This window comes from Homalodisca vitripennis, chromosome X, assembly GCF_021130785.1.
Source record: "Homalodisca vitripennis isolate AUS2020 chromosome X, UT_GWSS_2.1, whole genome shotgun sequence".
Classification (NCBI taxonomy): domain Eukaryota; kingdom Metazoa; phylum Arthropoda; class Insecta; order Hemiptera; family Cicadellidae; genus Homalodisca; species Homalodisca vitripennis.
In genome coordinates, this window is record NC_060215.1 from 86,024,359 (window position 1) to 86,050,088 (window position 25,730).

Sequence of the window (25,730 nt, forward strand, 5' to 3'; positions counted from 1 at the left end):
TCATTATTCTAGAATCACCTTACATATGATCTGGAAAATTTTCTGAGCTTGGCCTTACCTGGATCCTAAAATACGATCATGCTCCAAGATCACTCACTTGTGTTCCTAATGATACAAACTACTATTTATTCAGATAAATGCTAAAAGCTGTGTTTTTACTCCGAGTAGTATTGTTAGTATTATATTTAAAAGGGTTTTTGAATGCAAAAAATCATTAGGCCGTTTGACTTCTGATTATTTTCTAGCTCCTCAGTGATAAAGAAACTGATGTTTTCAACCCGAGAATGGTCCATAACATGAGAGGGGGTGCATCACGGAAATGCTTATTTCTCATCAAAAAAATTAGATAGAGCCTTTAATCCAAACACAATCTTAGGCAAAAAATTATACAGTACAAAAAAATCCAGTAAAATATTTTATTATGTCCACCAGGAATACAATTTAATTCCTATTTTATGAAAAAGAATGCACATTTTATATCTTATTTTGTAGTTTTACTCTTATAACTTATGTTAACTCATATAGTGAGAATTTGTTATTTACTGGCACACATTATTAATAATTATACATACATTATTATTTAAAGTAAAGAACAGTTACAAAAGAATCAAATCTTGTTCAAGTAATTTGTACTCACTGATGTATAAAAATCTTTTAAACTTTAAATTAAGGTCTATCTTATAATAAAGGTTAGACTGTTTATTTTAATTGTTTATATGAATGAAAATAAAGTCAATTGGTTTATTCTCCTTTTATTTGTACTCGTAACTTCAAGCCTACATAGGCATCAAGCTGCACAACCTTCTGCCAGATGAATTGAGATGCCTCACCAAGAGAAGATTGAAGAGCGCTTTTACTGCTTGGCTGGTAAACAATCCTTTTTACACATTTCACAAGTATTTAAACTTTAATATAATAATAATTTAACCTATATATCCTCTTATCTGACACCATTTCAATACTTGATGTATTTTAAAATATGGAATATTTGTATTAAAAAACAGCAGTTATTTAACTTAAAACAACTCATGAGTGGGGCAGAAAATGTACATGGCTTAGGTAGTAAACATGGTTTTTAGAAACCTCTGTAAATTAATGACCATTACAATAATTTCAGAAATAAATTTACATTGTTAGGTTACTGAATTAATTTTATAAATATATTGATAACAGAAAATCACTTATATTTTATATAGAAGATCTAAAGACTGTCACGGTTGGGACAAAATATGATAATGCATTTAAAATGTATATATACAATAACAAATTATATGTGTGTTGTAATTTTGTATGAAGAGGAAAGAAATAAAATCATTCATTCACTCATCTATAACTGCTAAGATACAAATAAAAAGTATTTCTTGTTGGGGGGGGGCAATAGTGCATTGCTGGATTAATAATTTCACTGCAACATTTTAAATAGCTTACATTTTCTTATAAAATGAAAAGCATATAAAAAGAAAAGATCAATTTTTAGGTAGACAATTGTACATCAACAACAATACTACTTAGGTTAATAAATCTGAAATATAAAAGACCAAAATTATTGTCAGCAGATCACATACCTGCAGAAGTGCCGACTTCATTCATTAAAAATTATATTTCCCAAAATAAATTATTAATGCTTATAATATTTTAGGAGAGTATAATATAACTTCTGATTATAAGATAACAAATTAAATTTTAACTTTTTAATATTAGGTCAAACTTTTATGGTATCACCTTAGCAGCACAATAAACAGGTAAACAAACAAAGACAAATAAGGTTTTGAAGTTATATTAAAACAGTTTTTTAAATGTAGCCTAATTTAACTGTTTTTATATATCATAATAAAAAGTGGTTCGCATAATATTCATTTCTTAAAGTATATTTTTCTTGAGTCTGTACATTCGTCAGTGTAGGACAAATTGCAGTTTTTTAATTGGAACTAATTATTAGGATGATGTTATTAAATATTTATTTCATAATATCGAATATATATTTTAAACATTACTCATAACACATCACCTGATGCTATTATTAGAAGTTTTTGTCAGAAGATACAACACACCTGATGCTGAAAATCTGATTCTATCTGCCCCACCCTCTTGCTGGCCCTGAACACACTTTAAATAATTCGATTTACTACAAGGAGCATAGTCTAAGAAATCCACAAATAAATTACAGCAATTATTTCAATGAAAAAGCAGAAAATATAGTTATATACTAAAACTGGAACTTAGCACATAACCAAAATTTTAGATTAGTATTATTTTTTAAAGGGATAAATAAATCAAAAGTTTTTAACTATAGGGAATTTTACCACATTTGTGTATCGGTATATGTACAATGTGAATGAGTTTAAGTGTATTTGCTGTTGGTTTAGTAAGAACCCATTTCAGTGTAAGAGTGAACTTCAAGGTCCAAATTTTGGGTTTAGAAAATATTTTTCTGCGTAAATTCATTGCTCTTTAAGATAACCAGTCTGTGTATTCCGGCCTTAAAGGATTATATGAATCAAAAATATTTTCTAAACCAAAAATCTATTGCACCACTTCAATAACATGAGAATGGACAAAATACTTAGTTAATAAAAATAATTTGAATGATAATAGTAATTTCCATTAAAAATGTATAAACAGATAAAAGATACTTAAAGCTATAATTGCTAACTAGACTGTAATTTTTTTTAATTAAGAAACTTGTAACAATGTATTTTAAATGTTAAAATTATCAATTAATTAAGAGCAAAAATTGTTTAGTGATTTAATAATAGTTTAAAATAAACTTCAAACTAATCTTATAAACTTACTTTATTTTCAATAAATAAAATGGGGAGCTAGGTACATCGTTAAGATAACCAGAATAGCTGTAAAAAAATATAAAGTGTGGCTATTAAATAAGGAGACTGACATAAAAAAATCATATTTTTGTTTTACACTTAATCACTTACTGTCATCTTCAATATACAGCCCTTCTCTATCCCTACAAGTGCTGGAAATCTTCTGTCAGCTCCTTCAGGACATGTGCCGCTTTCTCTTTTATAGCTTCCACAGACTCAAATCCTGTCCCTTTTAATGCAGATTTCACCTTAGGGAACAGGTAGAGGTCACATGGTGCAAGATCTGGTGGATGTTCTAACACTGATATACTGTACTTGGCTAGGAACCTCTTGACAGATAACGCGGAATAAGCTGGCGCATTTTCTTGGAGAGCCCATGATTTGTCCCTGCACTTTTTGAGACATTTTTCTTTACTCTTTGATGTAGTTTAGAAAATACCTCAAGGTAATAATATTGATTAATTGTTTGACCTTCAGAAACCCTTTGACTTGCTCATTCGTATAACATTTTATTTGCTCTTTGTGAAGTTGGGCTCTTCCAGTGCATAGATTGATTCCGGTTCATATGTAAAAAAACACATTTCATTATGTTATTGTTGTTTCAAAAAATTTGGGTAATTTTCAATCACATACAAAGTGTTAGTAAAAACATTATTGCAAGCTTCTTGTTTTCCAAACATTAGAATTTTAGGTGCCATATTAGCACACACTATGCATGTTAAAACTGGCATGTAAAATTTGCCGTAGCCATTCTTTATCAATATCTTACAGTGTTATCAATTGCACGAATAGTTAATCGACAGTCAGTCCGAATCAAATTACACTTTTTCATCCATTTTTGACATTCAAAGGAGGAAAGGACATTTCTTTCCAGGACTGTGCATTAAATGAGGCTATTGTTCACTGCAGGAGAGGACATTATAGTAAAATGGTCCTCATAAGTTAGGTATGTAAGATTTGGTTTAACTGGAATCGCCCTTGTCGTATTTGTGATATGTACTGTTTCTCACTATGTATGTCTTTATAGACAAGAAGTTTAATGGATTATAGAGTTTGAATTTTAAGGACTGATAGAAAATACAATAAACAAGGTATGAAATTTATTACATCCAAAGGTGGTGGTTAACAGTAACCCAAGTATTAAGTGTAACATATGTACAAGTACGATATCAACACTATGTACAAGTACAGTTTTAACACTATGTACAAGTACAGTTTTAACACTATGTACAAGTACAGTTTTAACACTATGTACAAGTACATTTTCTATGACTTAATCTAAATTAGTCTTTGAATCAAATACATACTTTTTAATTTGGATTTTTCTTAAATCATTTACTAAAGTGTGTTTTTAAATTGATAATACTGATTTAACAAATGTAAAACTAGAATAAAGAACAAGGCAAGACTGTAATGCATGAAAATTAAGTTGCTTAAAAGTAACAAACCATTTGTTTAATAGTACATGTACAAGTATAATTTCTATAGCTTATTAGGGAAATTGAATCCTAATTTAGAATACTCTTTCTCATTTTTCATATCCTACTTTAAACAATAATGAACATAATTTTAAATTTGTTTTTTTTTTCAATTTAAAAGGTAATTACAAACATTTGTTAAAAAAATTGTCCTGCCTTAACAATGTAAAACTAAAACTCAGGAATTATTATTATATAAAAAATAAGTTGCTTAAAAAGCAACCAAACATTTACTTAACTAACACAATGTACAAGAACTATGTCTGTTCCTCATTAATCCACTTTAGCAGTATTACATCCTGATTTAAAATACTCTTTCTTGTTTTTCATAATGTACTTTAAATTAAATACATAATTATTCTATTTGGTTTTCACTTTGAAAAGTTGCTTATTAAAGCATGTTTGTAACTTTTACAAAGCTGACTAACAAAAGAAAATTACAATACAGAACAAGAATTATTATTATATAGAAAATTAACACCTTCAAAGTAACAGAACATTTGTTTAACATTATATACAAGTACAATTTATATGGTTTAATCCATATTAGTAACTTTAAACCCGTATTCAAAAATAATTTCATTGTAGTTTAATTATCAGAATATCTTACTTTAAATTGAATTAAAACTTTTAAAACTTTTGTTTCTTTTATTTTAACAATTTTTGCTGTTTTCTTTTTAGGAGTCCTCGTCTTCATCATCATATTCAGTTCTCCTATCTTTTGACATGCGTTTTCTTGCTGCAGATTCTTTTTTCTGTCTCTGCAGTTTCTTGAAATCTACAAACATAAATTACTTTATTAAATATTAAAGTCTACATTATTATAGATAGTCTAACAATTTATGTTTTGAGGTTTTCCCCCTTTTCTTAAGTGGTATGAGGACAACGAGTGGGGCATGGTAAAGTTCCCTTAGAACTCATATGTCGAACTTTGCCATCCCACTCATACGTACAGCTCCCTGCATATTCAACATCAAGTTAGGATGGCTGTGTGGTCTAAGGCGCTACTCTCGGATGCAGAAGATGGCCTTGCAGTCACGAATTCGATTACTGCGCTTGATGTTAAGGAATTGTGCGGTCATTGCGAAGTTTTGTGGTGTACACTTATGGGAGTCACTGGCGAAGGGAGGGTCCAGGGGGTCCGGACCCCCCCCCCCCCGAAATTTTAAGACAAAAATATAAAACATGGAGCAAGAGAAAAAAGGAGAGTTATCATTACTCTTGTCTACAAACATTAAATTGATTGATTTAATTGATTAAAGTGACCGTTATTAAAAATATAATTGTCCTTTCGTTTAAATCATTAAGTATCAAACGATACTTTTGGGCTCGCCCTTTCGGATAGTGTAGTGTAATCACGGTATTTCAATAGGCCGCGGTCACGTGACGTTGCAAAGTAACCTGAACCGTAACACGGTGAACAGTTGAAATTAGCGACCACTTCGTTCAAATTCGTCTTGGGAACGTAAAATAACTGCTTAGAATTAAGTTACAACGTTGATTTTAGGTGTCATTAAACTGTAGACGTGTATATAATTATCGAAAAAATAATAAAAAATCACTTTCTGTCGGAAAATACACTTGAAAAACTCTACTGACTAGAACTTCAACTAATTTGGACTTCAGTGATTGAGGTAAATGTGGTGTTTTCGACTGAGTTAGGACAATGATTTTTGTTATCATTAAACTGTACAATGTACCTATATAATTATCGAGAAAAAAATCACTTCCGGTCGGTAAATACCGAACAAAAGCTCTCTACAGATTCAAGTTTTGACAATTTTGGATTTCACTGGAAGTAGTTGAAGTTCTAATCATTAGAGTTTTTCAGGTGTATTTTATTTCCGATCATTATATACTCGTCTACAGTGTAATGATACAAAAATCGTCATTATAACTCATTCATAAATACCTCAATCAGTGAAATCCAAAGTAGCCGAACTTCTAATCAGTAGAGTTTTTCCGGTGCATTTTCCGACCGTTAGTTTGATCTGTACCAGAGCAACACTAGAAAATTGCCCTCCTTTTCTAAAGGATTTTCGGCCGTTAGTGGCCCAATGTCCCCAAAGGGGTATTTCATTTTCTCCACAGAATATAGTTGTGTCAATTATACGCTTGAGTGAAGCTCTGTTTTGCTCCTTTTCTTTCTTATCCAGTGAATCCAACATCACGTTGGTGCCTTCTATTCGGCCAGAATTTAACTTCGTAAAGTTTCTGTAGCTATACAAGAAAATTTGTGGTACTAGAGTTGCTGTGAGAGTTGAATTTGCCTATTACATCTTTCCACTTTCAATAAGGCGTAGTTACTAAAGCTCCATATTTTTGGTATTTACCTTTTACCAGTAAACTCATTGGCAAATAACACACAAAACGTCCCCCGTTTTCGGACCCCCCCCCCCCCCCCCCCCCCCCCGAACGAAATTTTTGGCTACGCTACTGCACTGGTCTGTGTTAAACCTGGTGGAAGGACCTACCTTAAATTAACGGTGGTTTGCTTTGAGGGAAGTTGACGGGATCAGTGTGTTCACAGTGTTCTGTATATAAGTGTACTAGACCCAGACTTATAAGTGTATATTATAGTTTTAGTTTTTATTTCAATTTTTTTTTTTGTTATTTAAAACACTAGCCAGATCTAAGTTTATTAAATTTTTTACTGGAGTTATATATTAGTAGGGTTACTTTTTTTAGGTTAAATGCATAAAAAAGGTCGTGTGGCTCTAATTCCACCTCGGTACTCGATGTACAAATAAATAAATTATTCATTCAGACCCAAAACATCCGTTTTAAATTATTTGTCTTTCCTATAAAAGTAAACTTAGTTTACGTCATTTTATATTATGCAAGGTATTTATTATTAAATTATGACCATATTAACAGCTTTTAAGAGTTAAAAAAAAAAAAACATTCAAACCATGATAATTTAATCCTTGAACAAAATTCTGTAATATCGTTTGATAAAACTTCGTAAAATAAAATTTGAGAGAGAAAACAGATAAAAAAATCTAATTGGAAAGGGTTAAATGTTCCGTACACCAAGAACAGCCAGATGTTGTATGCTTTGTCTAATCACCGCTTTTAGTTCCACTTTTGACCACTAGGCAAGACAGCCCTAGACATCACTGCCCTCATAATGATCTTGCAAAACCAGACAATATTTAGGCCAGGGTACATAAAAATTCAGGGAAGCATTGGCCGAAATTAACAATGTTTTTGTTTATTTAGATCTTGTGAGAATAGTTCATGTCGAGTTGAAATGAATGCCTTTGGCCATCACTGCAAGTTGAGTAAAAGAATAAACAAATATTATAAATTCACCTAATCATAACTTCCTGTTATCTTGCAATGGAAGTTGGTACCGGTAGAGCAAAGCAAATTTAAAAATAAACAAACTAAATCATACATTTCTACAATTTTAAAATAAACAAACATGAAATATATATACCCCTACAACTTCGGTAAATAATTTTTAAAACCAAACAAAACCTAAAATTTTGTTAATTAAATAAATTTAAAAAAATAACCTTAATCATAACTTTTTATTACTATTGTATATATGTACACCTATTTACAAAAATCTTAGCCAAAAGTGAATGAAATTTAAAAAGGGCGAATGGATATTTATAAGGAAACATTCACTACTCTATTTTTTAATTTTCCAGGAAACCCACTTTCCCTGAATTCGTCTATCACAATTTTACTTGCTTTTAACTAAACAGCCTCATCAATTTCAACAACAGTCAGAAGACCAATTTTTTGGAACTTCGTGAAATGTAAAATGGTCACAAACTTTACAGCAGAACGAATACCAGTCTATGAATGTCAGAGCCAAAACACCAAACTCTACAGAAATGTAACTCCGACCTGTCAGCTTTAAGCTAGTAACAAGTACAAAATAAATTTCTAGATCCAGCCACAAGTATCAAAAGATAGCCAACACTTCTTAAAATTACAATATTAAAATATTTTATTCTCGGTTTAGGCATATACTTTTTATATACATATAAGTTACACGTTGAAGTTTCTTGATTTGAAAATAACAATTATTTAATTCCTACCAAATCTCAAACCATGCATGTGCCTTACATAACACTTAAAAACACATCTAGGCTATCTCGTTTTGATTAAAGTTCATGGAACTTGTTGATCCACAGTGGATACCAGATCATACTTATACTCACAAAGTGTTACTTAAGATAGTGTAGTTGACAGTGTAGCATTGAGCCTAGAGCCACAGAACATTCAAATAAGAGATAAGCTACTGGCTTATTATTGATGATCAGCACCATCAAACACCATGTTAATTTATGATTTCAACCTTTTAAAACCATACATGTTCATAATGTTGAAATTATGTTTGACAACCAGTCTAATAATGTCATTGATACCTATATTACTGTGAAAATAACAATTTGCCACCTTAGCCAAAATTTTATACTTATGGAAATAAGCAAAGTTGTAATAGAGAAAATAATTATGCAGTTGCCCAATCTAATCAAATCAAAGTTTATTGCCATAATTCAGTCAGATATAACATGAAATGGGCCTAGTGAAGATTGAGTCAAATACTAGTAGTACGCCTTACAGTTGCCTAGATATGAAACTCAGAATATGTTATCTTTTAGTCCCCCAAACGGTCTTATTTAAGTTAATGGCCAGATAGGCCAATTATCAATTCAATGCTACTAAAAAATTCTACTTGACCTCTTGAATACAACTATATATGCTTTTAAGGGATGGAAATAAAAATAATGATGATTTTTAATATTGGAAATAGAAATGTCATTTTAGGTTTGTGGGCTGTGCTTTTAGTTATCTATAATTTTAGTGTCATCCATAGTCTGATAGCTTGTCTGGGCGTCTGTAATTAGTACAGCATCAACCTACGTCCTACGTACAGTGCTCTATGAATAACAGTGACGTACATTATTAAAATACCTTTAATACCATAATTAAGTTTAGAAAATTAAACACGTGTTTGAATGTGTATTATTTGAGCAGTTTTTTTATTTTATGAAATAATTTCATCAAGTTGTTAACCAATTAAAAATCTTTTAGTATATTGGCTACTTTGTTATTATCCGAAGACCATTCTGTCCCTATCTACCATGGGTTATTGGGCTATATAAGTAGGTAACATATGTACATATTATAAATATAATCAGTTAACGAGTGCTCATGTGATCTGAACTTGAATTTGGGTACTATATCGAAGGATGTTTTTATTTTTTCATTAGAAATGCGGGGTGGAGCCTGCCACACAAGCCTGCATTGAAGTCCAAGAAAATTTTCGATTGGTACTTTCCCAACCTTGGGTAGTTTCAGGTTGTCCACCTTTTATGACATCAGATCACGTAGGACGATATGACACGTGATCTGAGATTGGGAGCATACAAATCGGAAATGTTCCTGACCATCAGTGCAGGCTTCCATGGCTGAGATAACACCCAAAATCAAGCTCGGATCACATGAGAACTTGTAAAGATTAACTTTAACTTTTATACTAACTTGTTGGTAACATATTTATTATAGGCTAATCTAATTTAAACCTCCTTATATCACGTAATAAAAAAATAATTGATAGGGACAGAGTAGCCTCTGGATAATACCAAAGTACCAATTATTTAATAATATTTGTTGTATTCTATGAAAATTACTAGTAAATTTGTTTGCAATAATTACAAATTTTTTTTCGACACCGGTAACGAGATTCACGTTATTAACCTATTGCAATCTTCCTCGTAAACAAAATAATTAGTGTTGTTATTCTGAAAAGTACAAAATAGTTTTTAATCTACCATACTCAAAAATAGATTTTATGTGGAAGAAATTAACAAAATATTTATAGAACATTAAGAGTGGAACTACTTTTATTTATTTAAGTGAATTTACAGAAGCCTAATTGTTTACTTCGTCATGTTGCGTTTCCCAGCTTGCAGTAATTGTTGCTGTCATTTGTTATCAGTCCCTCTAGAATTTGATCCGTTAAAAGGTCTACTCCTACCCTACCTTGAGGGATGTTATTGTCTCGAACTGAAGCCGAGAAAAAATACCTACACAAAATTGAAGAATTGGGAAGAAGACTACAAGAAGCTATAGCCCAGATCACAAAGGAAAGGCAAAATAGACAAGAACTACAAAACTTTTATGAGGATCATGACACAAGACAGACTCTCATTTTTGATGAACAAGCATATAAAATATCAGAACTAGAACAAAAAATCCTTAATCTCAAAAGAGAAAAATCTGGACAAAGAGACTTGCTGGACAAAAACCAACAAGACTCAAAGGTATTCAAAAACGTAGAAACGCAAACCATACAAACAGCCACAGCCTACACAACAACACCGTCAAGTCAAACACCAGTGATACAAGAGCTGGTAAAGCTAGAAAAGAGGCTGGATTATATGGAACATTCAGTAGCGCTACTTAATGACCAAATAAAACAGCACAACTGTACAAAAGATCCACAAGTCCAAATAGACAATAAAACATCTAGTAGTACAGAAAGACTTCAAACTCATAAGCTGAATACCTCCAAAATCAGAAAAATACAAGATAAAATAAAAAACCAGTTCAGCGTCTCACTACAAGTCGCTAAATCCAAACAAGCTCTCATTACGACAACTGAACAGACAGGGAATCTACCTGGAGTGGATACAGCAAATCATATATACCAAACACCACAAGTAAACTCTATATCTAATAACGACAATGACCAAATCCTGGTCGAGGCTCAGATATACCAACCTGACAGCTACTCACCACCAAAACTGCTGAAGAAATCGTCTCGTCTTACACAAGAAAGCATAGCGGTAGGACCAACTAAGCCACCAGTCACAGCACAGAAACTTGAAGAGGGAGAAACGTATGAAAAATTCTTTGAGAAAAATTTTGAACAGATTCAAATTCATACGAGAAAAGGAGGCAATAATTACAATGATACCGATGACAAGCTTTTTGAGGACTCCAATAGAAACAAATCGCCTCAGACTTTTTTAGATCAACCACCCAGGAGCACAAGCAAACTAAAATACTACAAAACAAGGATATTCATAAATTCTCTACTGCACAACCAAAAGAATCCAACTTTCACAGAAAGTTAAAAATCCTGCACCAAAACATAAACCATCTCCAAAGGAAAACTAACAGACTGAATGACCTTCTTGAAACCAAAAAGCCCAGTCTAGTTGTCTTAACAGAACATGGTCTTAGAAGTGAAGAGCTGACCAGCACCAGGATTAATGGCTACACACTGAAAGCGGGTTTCTCAAGAGAAGTTAGTAGAAAAGGGGGTGTGGCAATTTATGTTAATGACAATCTGGGAAATACAGTTGAAAATCTAGAAATTTCTGACAAAAAATTGAAAAGGTTTGTGAAATCTGCATGGTGCGCATCAACCTCGGAAAAACTCATTTTTTCCTTTTGGGAGTGTACAGACCGCCAAACAGTAATCTTGACATAGCCCTTGACACCCTGTCTGAGACACTCGACAATATACCTACATGGAAATGTCCTGTTGTGGTCATGGGAGATATAAACATAGATGACTTGTCTGAAAATATAGGAAAAATAGAATTAAGAAACATGCTAGCTAGTCACAACATCCGAAGGCTAAGTCTGCCTCCAACCAGAGTCACCTATAACACTTCAACTTCCATTGACTTCATATGTACAAACATGAACAATAAAGACATCCAATCAGAAGTCATAACCACTGGCCTATCGGATCACACTGCCCAGGCCTGCCATATAAATATGCAAACACAAAATAAAGTCCTCCCCAATTCAACAAAAAGACTTTTCTCTCAAACAAATCTTAACCATCTAAAACAAGTCTTAAAGGATGAATCATGGCAGAATGTATTGAATGTCTTGGATGTTGACGAATCATTAATCACACACTTAACTGGGCACTCAATGTCACATGTCCCTTGATGAAATTTAGACCCAGAAGACGATCTTACCACAAGACACCTGATCAAGAAGCAAGCAGACTTAAATATATCTACCTCCAGGCTCTGGAAAATGAAGTGAGAAGTGGTGTACTGGCAGACAAGGAAATTACAACACAAGCAAAGAAAGAATATGACCTTAGACTGAAGCACTCAAGAAAGGAAGCCACATCTAACTTCATTCAGAATGCAGAAAACAAACAAAAAGCCGTCTGGAGTATAATCAATTATGAGAGATGCAAGAACAGTGAGTCTACAAAACCGATTGAATTGACAGTTGATAACAGGTTGATTAAAGATCCACTCCTGGTGGCCGAGCATCTTAACAATCATTTTAGCACAGTTGCAGAAAAAGCCATTAGTAACCACCAAATGCCTAACCTGGAAAAAGAACCACCTGTACTCGCAAATACACCAGCACTGATACTAAATCCAACCACAGTGTCAGAAATATCAAAAATTATCTCTGACCTTAAGGCGAAGCCATCATCAGGATTAGATGAGATCTCCTCAAAATTACTAAAACATTGCAAAGAGGAGACTATCATCCCTCTAACATACATAGTTAACCTATCTTTCAAGGAAGGCGTTTTTCCAAATGCCCTGAAAAAATCTAAGGTAATTCCAAAATTCAAAAAAGGGGACACTACATTAGTAGGAAACTATAGACCAATATCTATTCTATCAACTATATCCAAGGTAATTGAAAAGGCAATGCTTGTCCGACTCATGAGTCATTTGATCAATAACAACATCCTCAGCACTCAACAACACGGCTTTCTAAAAGGGAGATCAACTAACACAGCCCTTACAAACCTAGTTGAGCATATCATTGACCAATTAGAGGAAGGGGCATCGGTCACTGGTTTCCTCTTGGATTATAGCAAAGCTTTTGACACATTAGACCACTCCCTCTTACTGAATAAAATGAAGACAATGGGAATAAAAAGTAATGCTGCAAAGTGGTTCTCAAGCTATCTGACCGACAGAACACAGATAGTTGAACTAATGTACACTATGAAAAACACCACCAGCATAGCAAGATCTTCTTCACTCCCAATCACAAGAGGTGTTCCTCAGGGCTCGGTAATGGGACCAATTCTTTTTATCCTGTTTACAAACGACCTGCCAAAATATCTGCATGAATATGGCCAAACAATGATGTACGCAGATGACACGGCACTCCTGGTTACTGAAAAACAGACAAAGAGACTGGAAATCTCATCCTTCGTAACATTCAACATGGCCAAGCAGTACTGTCATCAAAATTACCTGATCCTGAATGAGAACAAAACTCAACAACTAAACTTTGGAAATAGAACTGCAGAGCTACCTGGGCTTCCAGATCTCGAACTTAAAAGCGAAGCAAAATATCTTGGCGTTACAATAGACAATAGACTCACCTGGACATCACACGTAGACCAGCTTTGCGGAAAGTTAAACACCAGCCTATATGCACTCAAAAGAATAAAGAGCTCTAGTGATCTAGAAACAGCTAAAATAGCATATTACTCGCTATTTGAGTCGCATATTAGGTATGGGCTGATAGTGTGGGGAAACTCCTCTGCCAGAAACGTCCAAAGAATATTGGTACTACAAAAGAAAGCAGTAAGAACATTATTAGGTCTTAACCCATATGACACTTGTCGGGGCGCCTTTGAAGAACTAAAAATCCTTACTGTAGTATCACTCTACATCCTAGAAGTGGTCAAACATGCCACAGAGAAATTTCATCAGAAACTAGGAGATAATCACCAATACAACACCAGGAACACCACAAACTTTGCCATGCCAATTCACCACCTGACTCTCTATGAGAAGAAGCCGTGCTATGCAGGAGCAAGGCTGTTCAACCTCTTGCCTGAGCAGTTAAAAAGGATCCACCAAGAGAAAAACTTCAAGAAACATCTCACCAAATGGTTGCTAGAACACTCCTTCTACACCTTAGAAGAGTTTGTCACCTGGAGGAACACCTAACCACATGAACAAAGAAAATAAAGTCCTTGATTCACATCATGTATAACTGTATGACGCAAATTCTGTACTCCAAGTCCAAGAATAAAGATTATTGATTTCTGATTTCTGTTTGTTGCTAATGGGTGGAGACTCTCAGCCGCACATGAACTTCTCCACAAGTCTAAATTAATGAAAAAAAAAAACATCTATTTGGGTTAGAATTACTCTGTTTTCAGTAATTTTGGTATTTTATGAATGGTATGATGGCTGATGTCAGAAGAAACCAATAAGAGATTGACTCACAATCTCAACAAGATCACATGATGCTCCATGCTAATGTACACTCAGGGAACATTACTCCAAGCTAGAAACGTAGTTTCCCTTTTAATATTTTAAAATTATTTTAATCCCAGCACGTTAACTCTAATATAGTTCGTTGGTTTTGAAAATTATTAACACATGTGACTGCGGATTATGTGATTAATTAAAATATAATAAAATTAATTTATTCATTTTTATTTAAGTATCAAGTTTTTTTCGGAGTGAGATTATAAGTTTGTTGTCTAATCGTGTGTTATTTTTAAGTCAAGAAAAGTTATTTTTATGTGATCGGAAGCTACCATGTGATATGTAAGTTCTCAGTATGTACATACGAAGTTGTTATGTTAGGTTTGCTTATTTATTAAATGTTTGTATAGTCAGATTTCATGTTATTCAAACCGGAAACGAGATACCGTCCTACTGAACAAAACGATATAAGGTTTTAAGGTAAGAAAGAGACAAATAATAAAGTTTAGAACATTAACAGTAGAACTACTTTTCTTGCAAGTTATGGTTAGGTGAATTTACAATATTTGATTTTTAAAGTTGTGTTTCCTATAAAGCAGTAATATCATGAGGTATTTGTGATCAGAACATTTAGAATTTTATTTTTTACTGATAAGTACTTTTCGTATGTTGTCATCAGTGCGGGGCAGCACGAAAGATGTTCCCGTAGCCCACACTGATAGCCAGAGTCACTTGTGCCTGACTGATACGAACTTTTATTTATAGAAGGTCTAAATTTACAAAAACCTCTTTTATTTGGATTAAATTCCTGATTTCAACATTGGTATTTTATATATCCAAACATGGCGTAACAATTGACATTAGCAGCAACCAATATGAGGTTGACTTACGATCATAACAAGACCACATAACACCTGTAGAGCAATGTAATATTTCTCTGCACAAGAAAGGAAGTTCCACTTTTAAAGATCTAACACCTAATTATTTGTCATTTCAACCCATCGAAACGCTGAGGATAATAGCAATAGGTTAATAACACAAAGCTAGTATTTTGCCGGTACACCGCCATTAACTTCACAATTACCATTAATTGTCACATACACCCCATTAAACCTTAGGCTATATGTTAGGTTTAACCATAGGACGATAGCAATAGGCTAATGTAAAACTATGGCTGCAGTATAATAAGAGGCCACCACCATCGTAACATCAATATTCATGAGTATCGTATCCTCGATATTCACGATTCTCTAGGCTAAAAATACAGACAATAAAATATCAAACCAAATTATGTAATAGTTATGAACCATAAAACAATATAGTTCTGCTGGTTTTACATCTTAAAAATTAATATACTAATGATATAGTTTAATAAAAAACTATCTAAGCAATATTTAAATTTTCACATTTAGCCTACTTACTTTTTAGTATTTTCAATGATAAATATGTCTGACTCCTTGTGACACAAAGAACACATGTAAATCGCCATTATACTTTCAGCTATTACTCAAATACCAAACACATGATTTTACTTTGAATTAATTTGGAACAATAATGTTGAACTGAATTATGTCATAGGCTTTTAAAATCGTATCATAGTGAAGCTGTATTTTAATATATAAAAGAAATGTATATAAGGCAAGATAAACACTAGTTTTTACCATTTGTCTTCTTTTAACAAGACCTTTCTAATGAAATATTGCGTGATAGGGTGTGCCATATGAAATTTTGGGGTTACCCCCATAATATTGGAAAAAGGTGCAAAGTCCCAAAGGTCATTAAAAAGCACATTTTTAAAGTTGTTATAGTGTGCTGAATTTGGATAATTGTACAGAATGCCGTTCCAGGAATATACAGCAGTTTCCACACTTTTGCCCAACCCTATATAAAATACCTACCCTAAACTTTATTAAACTAAATTTGAGCAGCGTAGTAGCTACTTTACAGGCATGTTTGACAACAATGAAAAAACGCTCGAATGAATCACAACCATCAAGGTCATTAGGCCTATCTTGTAACTATTTTAAATCTTGTTCAATGAGACCAAAGTCTCATGTTCATTGTCATTGTTCTAGCCAATGTTACTAGTCTATTCAGTATGCAAAAGATTTTACTATATTGGATTAAAATAATTTTCAGCAATAGGCCTAGTCCATAGAATTTAATTAGTTTTCAACAATAGGCTATTATTATTCTGGTAAATAAAAACCGTTAGCAATGGTTCGTTAATAAAATATTTTTTATATTCCGTTGTTTAGATATTACTAATTGATTCCTTTGTGTTGGTACTTATACTGCAGCCAAAACTAGTTTTTTGTCACACATCCGTTAATTTCATGTTTCTTAATTTCCACCTCTTCAAACCTGGTATCATTTTGTTCAGGATGACTCCAATATTTAAAAAAGATTAAACTAGCAATTTGCTACACCAGCCGTTAATTTCATATTCACCACACAAACATATTAAATAATGTCTACTACATAGCCCAAAATAATGTCTAGGCCTAGTCTACAGTCCATATGGACAGTGATTTGTTTAAATAAAAAGGCTGAAATACCTTCAAATGATTCTTTGAGAGGCTCCTGCAACCATTGGTATTCTGTGTCAATAACTGCTTGAAAAACATCATCACTATTGATGGTCTTTCTTTTATTTCTCATGGCAATGGTGTTGGCTGTAGAAGTAATATACAGCACAAACACTGACGCAGCTCTTGCTACTGCTGTCTTCGCCTCTTTAGAAACTATTACTCCATCTGGTAATCCTTCTTTAACAAGTCTTGCAACGACTGAAATTGGCAGATTCAAATCTTCCAGCTTTTCTGCCATTTTATAGAATAGCAATTTCCACTAAAACTAAACGATTTAGCTTCGTAGTACGAATATCTAATGTTTAAGGCAAGAAGTAAATACCGGAGCGAGCAAATAACACAAACACACCAACTAGTGGGGTAGAACGAAATAAACCGCGAAGCGCGAAGTTCAACGGTAAAAGAGCAGTATGGCCAGTAACAAATTCAAAACTACAAATGAACTTAAATTACCCGCAAACTGCCAACATCAGAATTAGTATGAACAAAATAAACGTAACTGTTTTTTTTTTTAGTTTTTCTTAAAACACCAAATTTATTTGAGTATTCCCCCTTGATCGTCTACAATAAATTATAATGTTCTGAAAGAAGCAGTTTTTTTGTATGCTTAAAAGAAAGCAGGACTCGCGTATTAGAATTCAACCGCTATTATCAGGGTAAATCACTACTAAATTTAACTTTAGTTTTAACCGTGCATAAGTATTATCATGTTCAGGAAACCAGTACCACAACTTTTACTACATACATGCATGTTAGGACTAAAACAACTACACTCCGTCTGTATTCAAAGATTAGCGTGGTACATTATACCCGTTCTTTTTCATTACAAGTTGTTAAACTTCTTATATATTATATTATAATAACAGATTTGTAAATAAAAATTCAAACGCTGTTTTCAATAAAAGTTTTAACACATCTAACAAATCGTAATCAATTTGGGAATTAAGTTACAAGTAAACTTTAGAAAGCAAAGGAATTGGTTTAAGTCTCTTTTGATGTTGCAGCAAAAACAAGGAAAAAGACAGAAGTTCACCTAAAATCTCAAACATCTCAAAATAATTCTGCTCCTAAAATAAACGAGGATATGCATTATTAAAATAGTTTTCAAGAAATTGCTTTTTCTTCACAAAGCAGTAAATGCGTAAAGTAACTTATTTTAGTTTTAAGCATTGGAAGTAGGAGTGTCTCGAATGATTTGTCCTTGGATCACGTATTTCTTTTTGTCGTGTTGATATTTCTTCCCACAGTTATTTCACCACTCTGCTGCGCAAATAAATTTTTCCGCTACCCTAAATTTTGTATAAATAAAGAATAATAATTTTGAAGTGTTATAAAAGTAAACATAAAGAGTAATCAATCTGCAAACATGTCAATCAGTACACATCAGTAATCAGCCTTTTGTGACTTTCCCCCTAAGTTTTGGTAAACACATTTTACTTTAAAGTCCATAATTACCGATAAATACTTTCAACAATCCAAAAAAACTATTCCATAGTTGTGTGTATAAACAAGAGGTAGTGTTGCTAAAACACTATGATGAGAACTACAGTAGATCAGATCAGACTACGTCATAACACACACAGCGCCATAATACGACTTAACTAACTGAAAACGACAAATAACCGGATATCGTAGATTAAGTGGAAGGAAGAGATGGACAGTCATCACTGAAGGTGGTGGAATCGGTTTTAGACTAAGTATTTTTTTTTTTTATTTTTTTTTTTTTTTTTAATTTTACTGTCGTAATCTTTCAAAGTAACCTTCGTGAATGCAGAGAAAGGACAAAACAATTTTAGATCACTTCATGAGGAATTATAGGCATCTGAAGTAATCATTTAGGGCTATTTTATAATCGGGCACAATTGAAAACTGCTGATGATTAAAATTTCAAATTTTTACTATAAGTATGCGATATATGACCTGAGGGATTGACATAATTTTTATTTTGAAAAATATGAGTTAACTTTTCCAACACATATACAATGTTACAGAAAAAATATTAATTATATACATTTTTGAATTAAAAATATGTTACTCCCTTTTGGGAGAATGATCTCTAAGATTTGGGGGTTTACAGTAAAAATCGTATTCATATAGAATCTGTGTTAATTTAAAGATCAAGACCCCTAATGCCTTCGTATTTTCAGTCTGCTTCCTGCCACACTGTTTGTGGAAACACGAGCAGGTGCGCACTCCCTCATCCCCCACTAACGGCGGTCCCCGTGCCTGGCCTAACCCGTCTAGCCTCTCATTAGCTTCTATCTTCCTTCGCTGTGACTCAGTTCTTGGTTCTGTTATATTAAAACAAATAGTTTTACAACAAGGCAAATCCCACGGAGCCGTAGCTCATGTAAGTTGAGCACACTTATTTAATTAAATTCCAAATTAGTATGACATTAGTACAAATGTAGGTTTCAAATAAATAAACTATTCAAAACACCGTTAGATGCGAAAATTGCAATAGATTGAATGAACTTCAGCGCTTCACAATAAAGGCCCTTTACGTGAAATAGGCTATATGCTTTAAAATTCTGCATTTTTTGATATCGTAAAATAATTATTAATTTTTTTAATAACAGTAAAGAATAATAAAAACACACTACTCTAATTGGAATTAGCGCCAGGTTAGAAACTTTAGCCTAACCATATAATTAATAAATTATCTATCTATGAATGTAGAAGCAGATAAAATAGTGACGAGGGTATGCATTTGACACAGAATTTAGGATCATCTTATAATTAGTTCCAAAGTAAAACGGTTGAATACAAGGATAATATTTTTTGCGGGATCTATGTGACCTTACATTCAGACGAAGAATTGAAGTGTGTTTTATTTCAAAATACAGTAATACATTATGCTAAAAAAAACTTCATTAACAAATATTTAATTTTCTAAAACTGTGATTACCAAAAAATGTAATCAATCATTAAAACTTTAATCATTAAACTTTAAATTTTCAACAATTCAAGATATAATTATATTTATATGTACACACACACACACACACACACACACACACACACACACACACACACACACACACACACACACACACACACACACACACACACACACACACCACACACACACACGCACGCACGCACGCACGCACACGCACGCACACGCACACGCACGCACACTCACACACACACACACACACACACACACACACACACACACACACACACACACACACACACACACCACACACACACACACACACACACACACACACACATGTATTACTAGGTAGAAGATGTCATTTAGGAGCCGTGTTATAATATGAGCATTGGTTGGGGAAGATTGAATGAGTGTAGATCAGGTAAGGCGAACCCATTTCCTAGTAGTCGGTGTCAGTATTTTTGAGAGGTGGCGAGTGGGCATGCTGTGCTATCGCAGCTCGGCTCAAAACAGGAAACGACCATGCCACTGCTACCTGGCGGTTAGAGTTTGCATAACTGGCACATAGACAACCTACTATTTATTAATCTCTTTTGTAGGTCTCGTGGGTCCAAATTTGAATTAATGAGATTTCTTTGTCATTTGTAATTTGTTTAAATTAATGTTTTGTTTTCTTTTATAGACAACTTCATGACAAATGTCCTCTAGCCCAAGCTAGACGGTGATATAATCACAGCCATCAGGAAAGAGCCCTAATTTTCTTTCCAACTACTGGTTTCCAATTTCTAAAATTCCTCGAACAGAGAACCGAGAACTGCTCCCAGAGGAATTGGTGTCCACATTTAATAATAACAAATAATACGGTAACTCTAAATACCGTCCGTATATGCGCACCAGAACCTCACATCGTCATTACCCAAATACCTAAGGTCGTATTTGGCCCGACGCAGAATCCAAAACGATATTGCGAAACAAGGAACACCTAAACATGACCGCAAGCTTACCAAACTTCTCGACTTACAAGACACGTCAGCTACAAGCTTGTTTACAGTCAGTAAACAAGCCGACGTCGTTGCCTTAGTATGACTACCTCGCCTGTCATCAATCCGAAGAGATTCGTGGAAATCATTTAGAGACCTTCCAATAGACTTTGAATGATAATTTTGAACGTTAAGCAGGAAATTCGGAGAAGGACTCAATGAACTGGGTAGCAATAATTGTATTTTAAATAATACTTGGTGACCCTGGTTAGAATACTGAGATCACATGGAGGCTATAGCGAACTGGAAAAATTAACACGAATTTACTCAAACCTCTGATCCAAATACAAGTCTTACGTGAGGAAACGAGAATTTTTCGGGTTGGGCGATTTGCAATGCCAGGTTGGAGCGTTATCAGACTTTTTTGAGGGGAATTAAGTTTTTACCCTCCTCCTGATGTTGCTAACGTCTTGGTTTCTGAAACTAGCTATCGTACAAAGAAAACAAGAGAAAATAGTTTTGGCACGGCTGTTTTGAGCGATTGGCAGAATTTAATGAGAAATGCTCCGAAGGGTCGGTTTGATGCAGGGGCTTGGTACAAAATAATATTAGACCAATGTGGTTGTGAAAGTTGACGGTAGATATTTCGTTGAGCTGATTGATACATGAGCATCTATGATTAATGTGGGAAATGATGTAGCAATGCCTATAATGTAGGAAACTTGAGAGTATTGAGAAGACATTTGCAATTAGAATGGCCAATAATGCAATTGGTATATTGCAATTGAATGGGGAGGAGAAAATGAACCTTTCTCTTCCAAATGATGATATCCTAATAGTCTATTTTCGACGTTTATGTGGGAACTTTGAAATATATCATAATTAAATTAAATTATATTATTAAAACTAAAATTATATGGAAAATTATTTGGGATATTTTGCTATTAACTCTATTTATTAGTGACCACCCTCCTGTACTAAGAAATATAATAAGGTGGCGGACGCTCTCTCCCAATATCCAGTGGCAGGTACTAGCTAAGTAAACATCGTACAATAAGTCGATGAGGTATAGGAGCCAATAGTTCAGGATAGAAAAGTGTCCAGATTGAATAGTTGTAAAAAAGCTCTTCCAACAAGATTGGAAACGTGAGTGATATGAGCTGATATGCTTGCGCGTTCAGTCAAAACCTGAGAGATGGTTCGATTCTCACTTAATGGATAGCAAGCCATATAAGAAGTCTAAACCTATTTGCCAAGAGTGGATCGGAACCAACCCTGTGGTAAATGTGTGAACCATAACATCTGCACAAGAAGGTTCTATAGAAAAATAATGATCGTTCCACCGCAGGACATCTTGGAATATATATGACTTTGAGAAGGGTACAATATCGTTACCATTGCCGATGGTATACCAAGACAGCCGACTTTGTATAACCTCTTCCAATGTCCATAACGGGAAACAGGTATGTGTTAGTGGTGCAGGTTACTTTCACTAATTGGAACGGAGCACCTGAGGCACTGATACGCGTTCCTGTTTACAGTTTGGGCACGATTTCTTGCGAAGTGGTAAGAATAAGAATAAGAATAAGAATTCGTTTATTGTCATAGAGCTTACACGAGCATCGACACAAGTCATGTATAAAATATAAAAATTAGCATAAGTCCAGACAAGGAAAATTCAGTACCCAAAATATGAAGTTGCCAAAACAGTCACGCCACAATTTAAATTATTTTAAAATATAAATAAATAAATAACAAATTAAAACAGGTATGTAACAAATAAACAAACAACAAATAACAACAACAAGTAAAACACAGCCTCAGAAATTACAACAACAGAATTATATAACATTGATAAATTTTTTAATATAGTTTGTATAAATAAAAAACCATGACATTAACATTTAAAATCTAATCATTAAAACTAAATAAGTTATGTCTAGAAACTAACAGTTCTACAGTCAAAAAATTCTTTCAATGAATAAAATGGATTGACTAAAAGCCAGGAATACAATTTTTGTTTAAATTCATTAAAACTATATTTCAAGATAAGTGGTCTTAAACAGTTGTATACTTTCAAAGCAACAACTGTGTGACTATTAATAGTTTTGTTTAGTCTATAAAATTCTATGGATACACTTTCTTTATTTCTGGTGTTATACATATGTCTGTCACTGTATGTCTTCAGAGGTTCAGGATGTTTGAGTATGTAGAGCACAATATCAAATATATATAAGTTAACCCTTTAAGAGTCATGAAAAATTGGACCTGATCCTTGATTAAGTTACAATTTTTTTAAATTTCCATTGTGTAAAGTTAAATTTATTTTTGTTTCTGTATGTCAAAATAGAGTTATTTAACAGTAAATAAAATTTGTTTAGCCCTTTTTGGATTTCCTAGGCTAATTTTTAATTTTTGAGAATATCGTAGAATAGCAGTGTAGTTGTCACTATTTTTTTAATCATTTATTCAGTAAATAGGGGAATGAAACACAGTTTTACAGATAAACATATACTATATTACAAACTAATAAAATTAGAAAAATACAAAAGTAGACAAAGAGTGTTTATTTGGTGGCGGGCTGTCACAACTGGCATTCCGCGCGTCTCCTGCAAACCACTGTTACCGCGTGGACTTTGAACCTTCTTATCGCTCGGCAACCTGTAGCCTTGCGGGGCTTGAATTGTGTTTCTTGCTTTCTGAGAACATCCTTATGACCGTAGTAAAATATGAACAAGTTTGGGGTTGACCAAGTAATTGCTCAGAATTACCAAATCTTCAAATTCCGAAAAGTCTGGATTCGCCATTCACACGAATAATAATTTAAAAAAATAAATAAGCACTGGACACTGCTGTATATAACATTAATAATTTACTTTAAAAAGAATAGGACACAACAGAAAATTAGCGATAGCCGAAATCCATGTACGTATACCGTACGCTTCTCACTAACTAACTGACTAGATGCCTTGACGGGAGCTCCCGTCAATGACTTTGTGAAAGGCGCGGGGCCACGCCCGCTAGACAGTGTTTGGCCAATTAGAAGCCACTGCCACTCCCACTGTAATAGAATTCGAGGCAGGGCAACCCGTCTGTATGTCACAAGACTACTAGAACCATCTAGCAGCAAAATATTCAACTAACTTAGCAGTAAGAAAATAAAGAATGCAAAAACGCTGATCCGCGTCAATAACGCTGGAAAGGTTAAATATTGTTTGAATTTTATTTGCAATAAAAATTGGTTTACAGTGAGCTAATGGTTGACAACGTGCAATAATTCTAATGGCTTTTTTTTGTATAGTAAAAATTTCTGATATCCTACTGCAGTTTCCCCATAGAATAAGGCCATATCTGAGCACTGATTGAAAGAAAGCAAAATATGCCGTTCTGAGGTAATCAGTGTGCACACAACACGTGAGACGTCTTAAGAGGTAAACAATCCTGGAGAGCTTAGCTGATAGGTGATCAATGTGGGATCCCCATGTTAAATGATCATCCACACAAACACCCAACAACTTCACATTATCCAACAATTCAATATCAGAATAAATATTGTAATTTACTTGTCTGAGGCTAAAAACTATATGCTGTGTCTTGTTTTCATTCAACAAACATCCATTGGAGTTAAACCACAATGATGCTTGTTGAATGGATTCCATTGAAATTTGTTTCAATTCATTCAGATCATTACTACTACTTAAAATGGTTGTGTCGTCTGCATATAATATAGTTTTAGAATTGACTGAGAAAGGTAAGTCATTGATAGCTACCAAAAACAAAAGTGGTCCGAGAACAGAGCCCTGAGGAACTCCATACTCAACCAAGAGCTCTCCTGACCACCTTCCCTCGGCAAATACTTTCTGTCTACGATTACTTAAGTATGATTCAAAAAAACTAACAACATTCTCACTTAAACCATAATATTTCAATTTCATAAGGATGTCACCGTGATTTACACAATCAAACGCCCTGCTCAAGTCACAGAGAGTGGCCTGAGCAAAGTCTTTGTTTTCAAAAGCATTTAGCACAAATTTAACAAGGCTGTCTATTGCATCAAAGGTGCTTTTTCCTGACCTAAAGCCAAATTGTGACATACTCAAGAAGCCATTACTTTCCAAAAAAATGCTAATTTGATCGTATACCAAAATTTCAAATAATTTTGATAGTATTGGTATAACAGATACTGGGCGGTAACTATTTGGCTCGTTCTTGGGCCCCTTCTTATAAATAGGACAAATACGAGCTATTTTAAGTTTATTTGGGAAAACTCCCTCAAGTAGGCAGAGGTTCAAACAGTATGAAAAAGGTTCGGCTAAAGTTGTTATCACCTGTTTTATAAGAAAATTTGACATATCATATATATCACAGCTATTGGAGTTACTCAGACGCTTGGCAGCATTTATTATGTCATTGGGAGATATATGTTTCCAAGTAAATGAGAAAGATGGAATTAAATGTTTCCGAACAAGATCTTGAGTACTCGGAGCATGTTTTGACATATTTATTTTTTGTTTAATATTTTTCACGGAATTTATAAAGAAATCATTAAAGTCATCAGGAGGTATACCACTTGTTACTTTACTACCATTTTCTATGTTATTATTTATTATTTATTATTCTCCATGCTGCCTTACACTTATTATTACTGGACTCTATAAGTTCAGAATTGTACAACATTTTGGCATCTACTATTGCTTGTCTATATTCTCTTTGTAAGGTCTTAATATGTTGCTGAAGCTCATTGCTGGTAGTATCTCCATT

The 25,730-nt window shown here is 33.6% G+C and overlaps 1 protein-coding gene across 1 annotated transcript; it reads right to left on the minus strand.

Annotated features, from left to right (window-relative positions):
* Positions 1-3,907: 3,907 nt before the first annotated feature.
* LOC124369301 (DNA polymerase epsilon subunit 3) lies at positions 3,908-17,489 on the minus strand. Its single transcript, XM_046827238.1, has 2 exons — positions 17,055-17,489; positions 3,908-5,078 (listed from the first exon to the last, which is right to left on the minus strand). The coding sequence occupies exons 1-2, from the start codon at positions 17,323-17,325 to the stop codon at positions 4,978-4,980; spliced, it is 372 nt and encodes a 123-aa protein (XP_046683194.1). The 5' UTR covers positions 17,326-17,489; the 3' UTR covers positions 3,908-4,977.
* Positions 17,490-25,730: the final 8,241 nt, after the last annotated feature.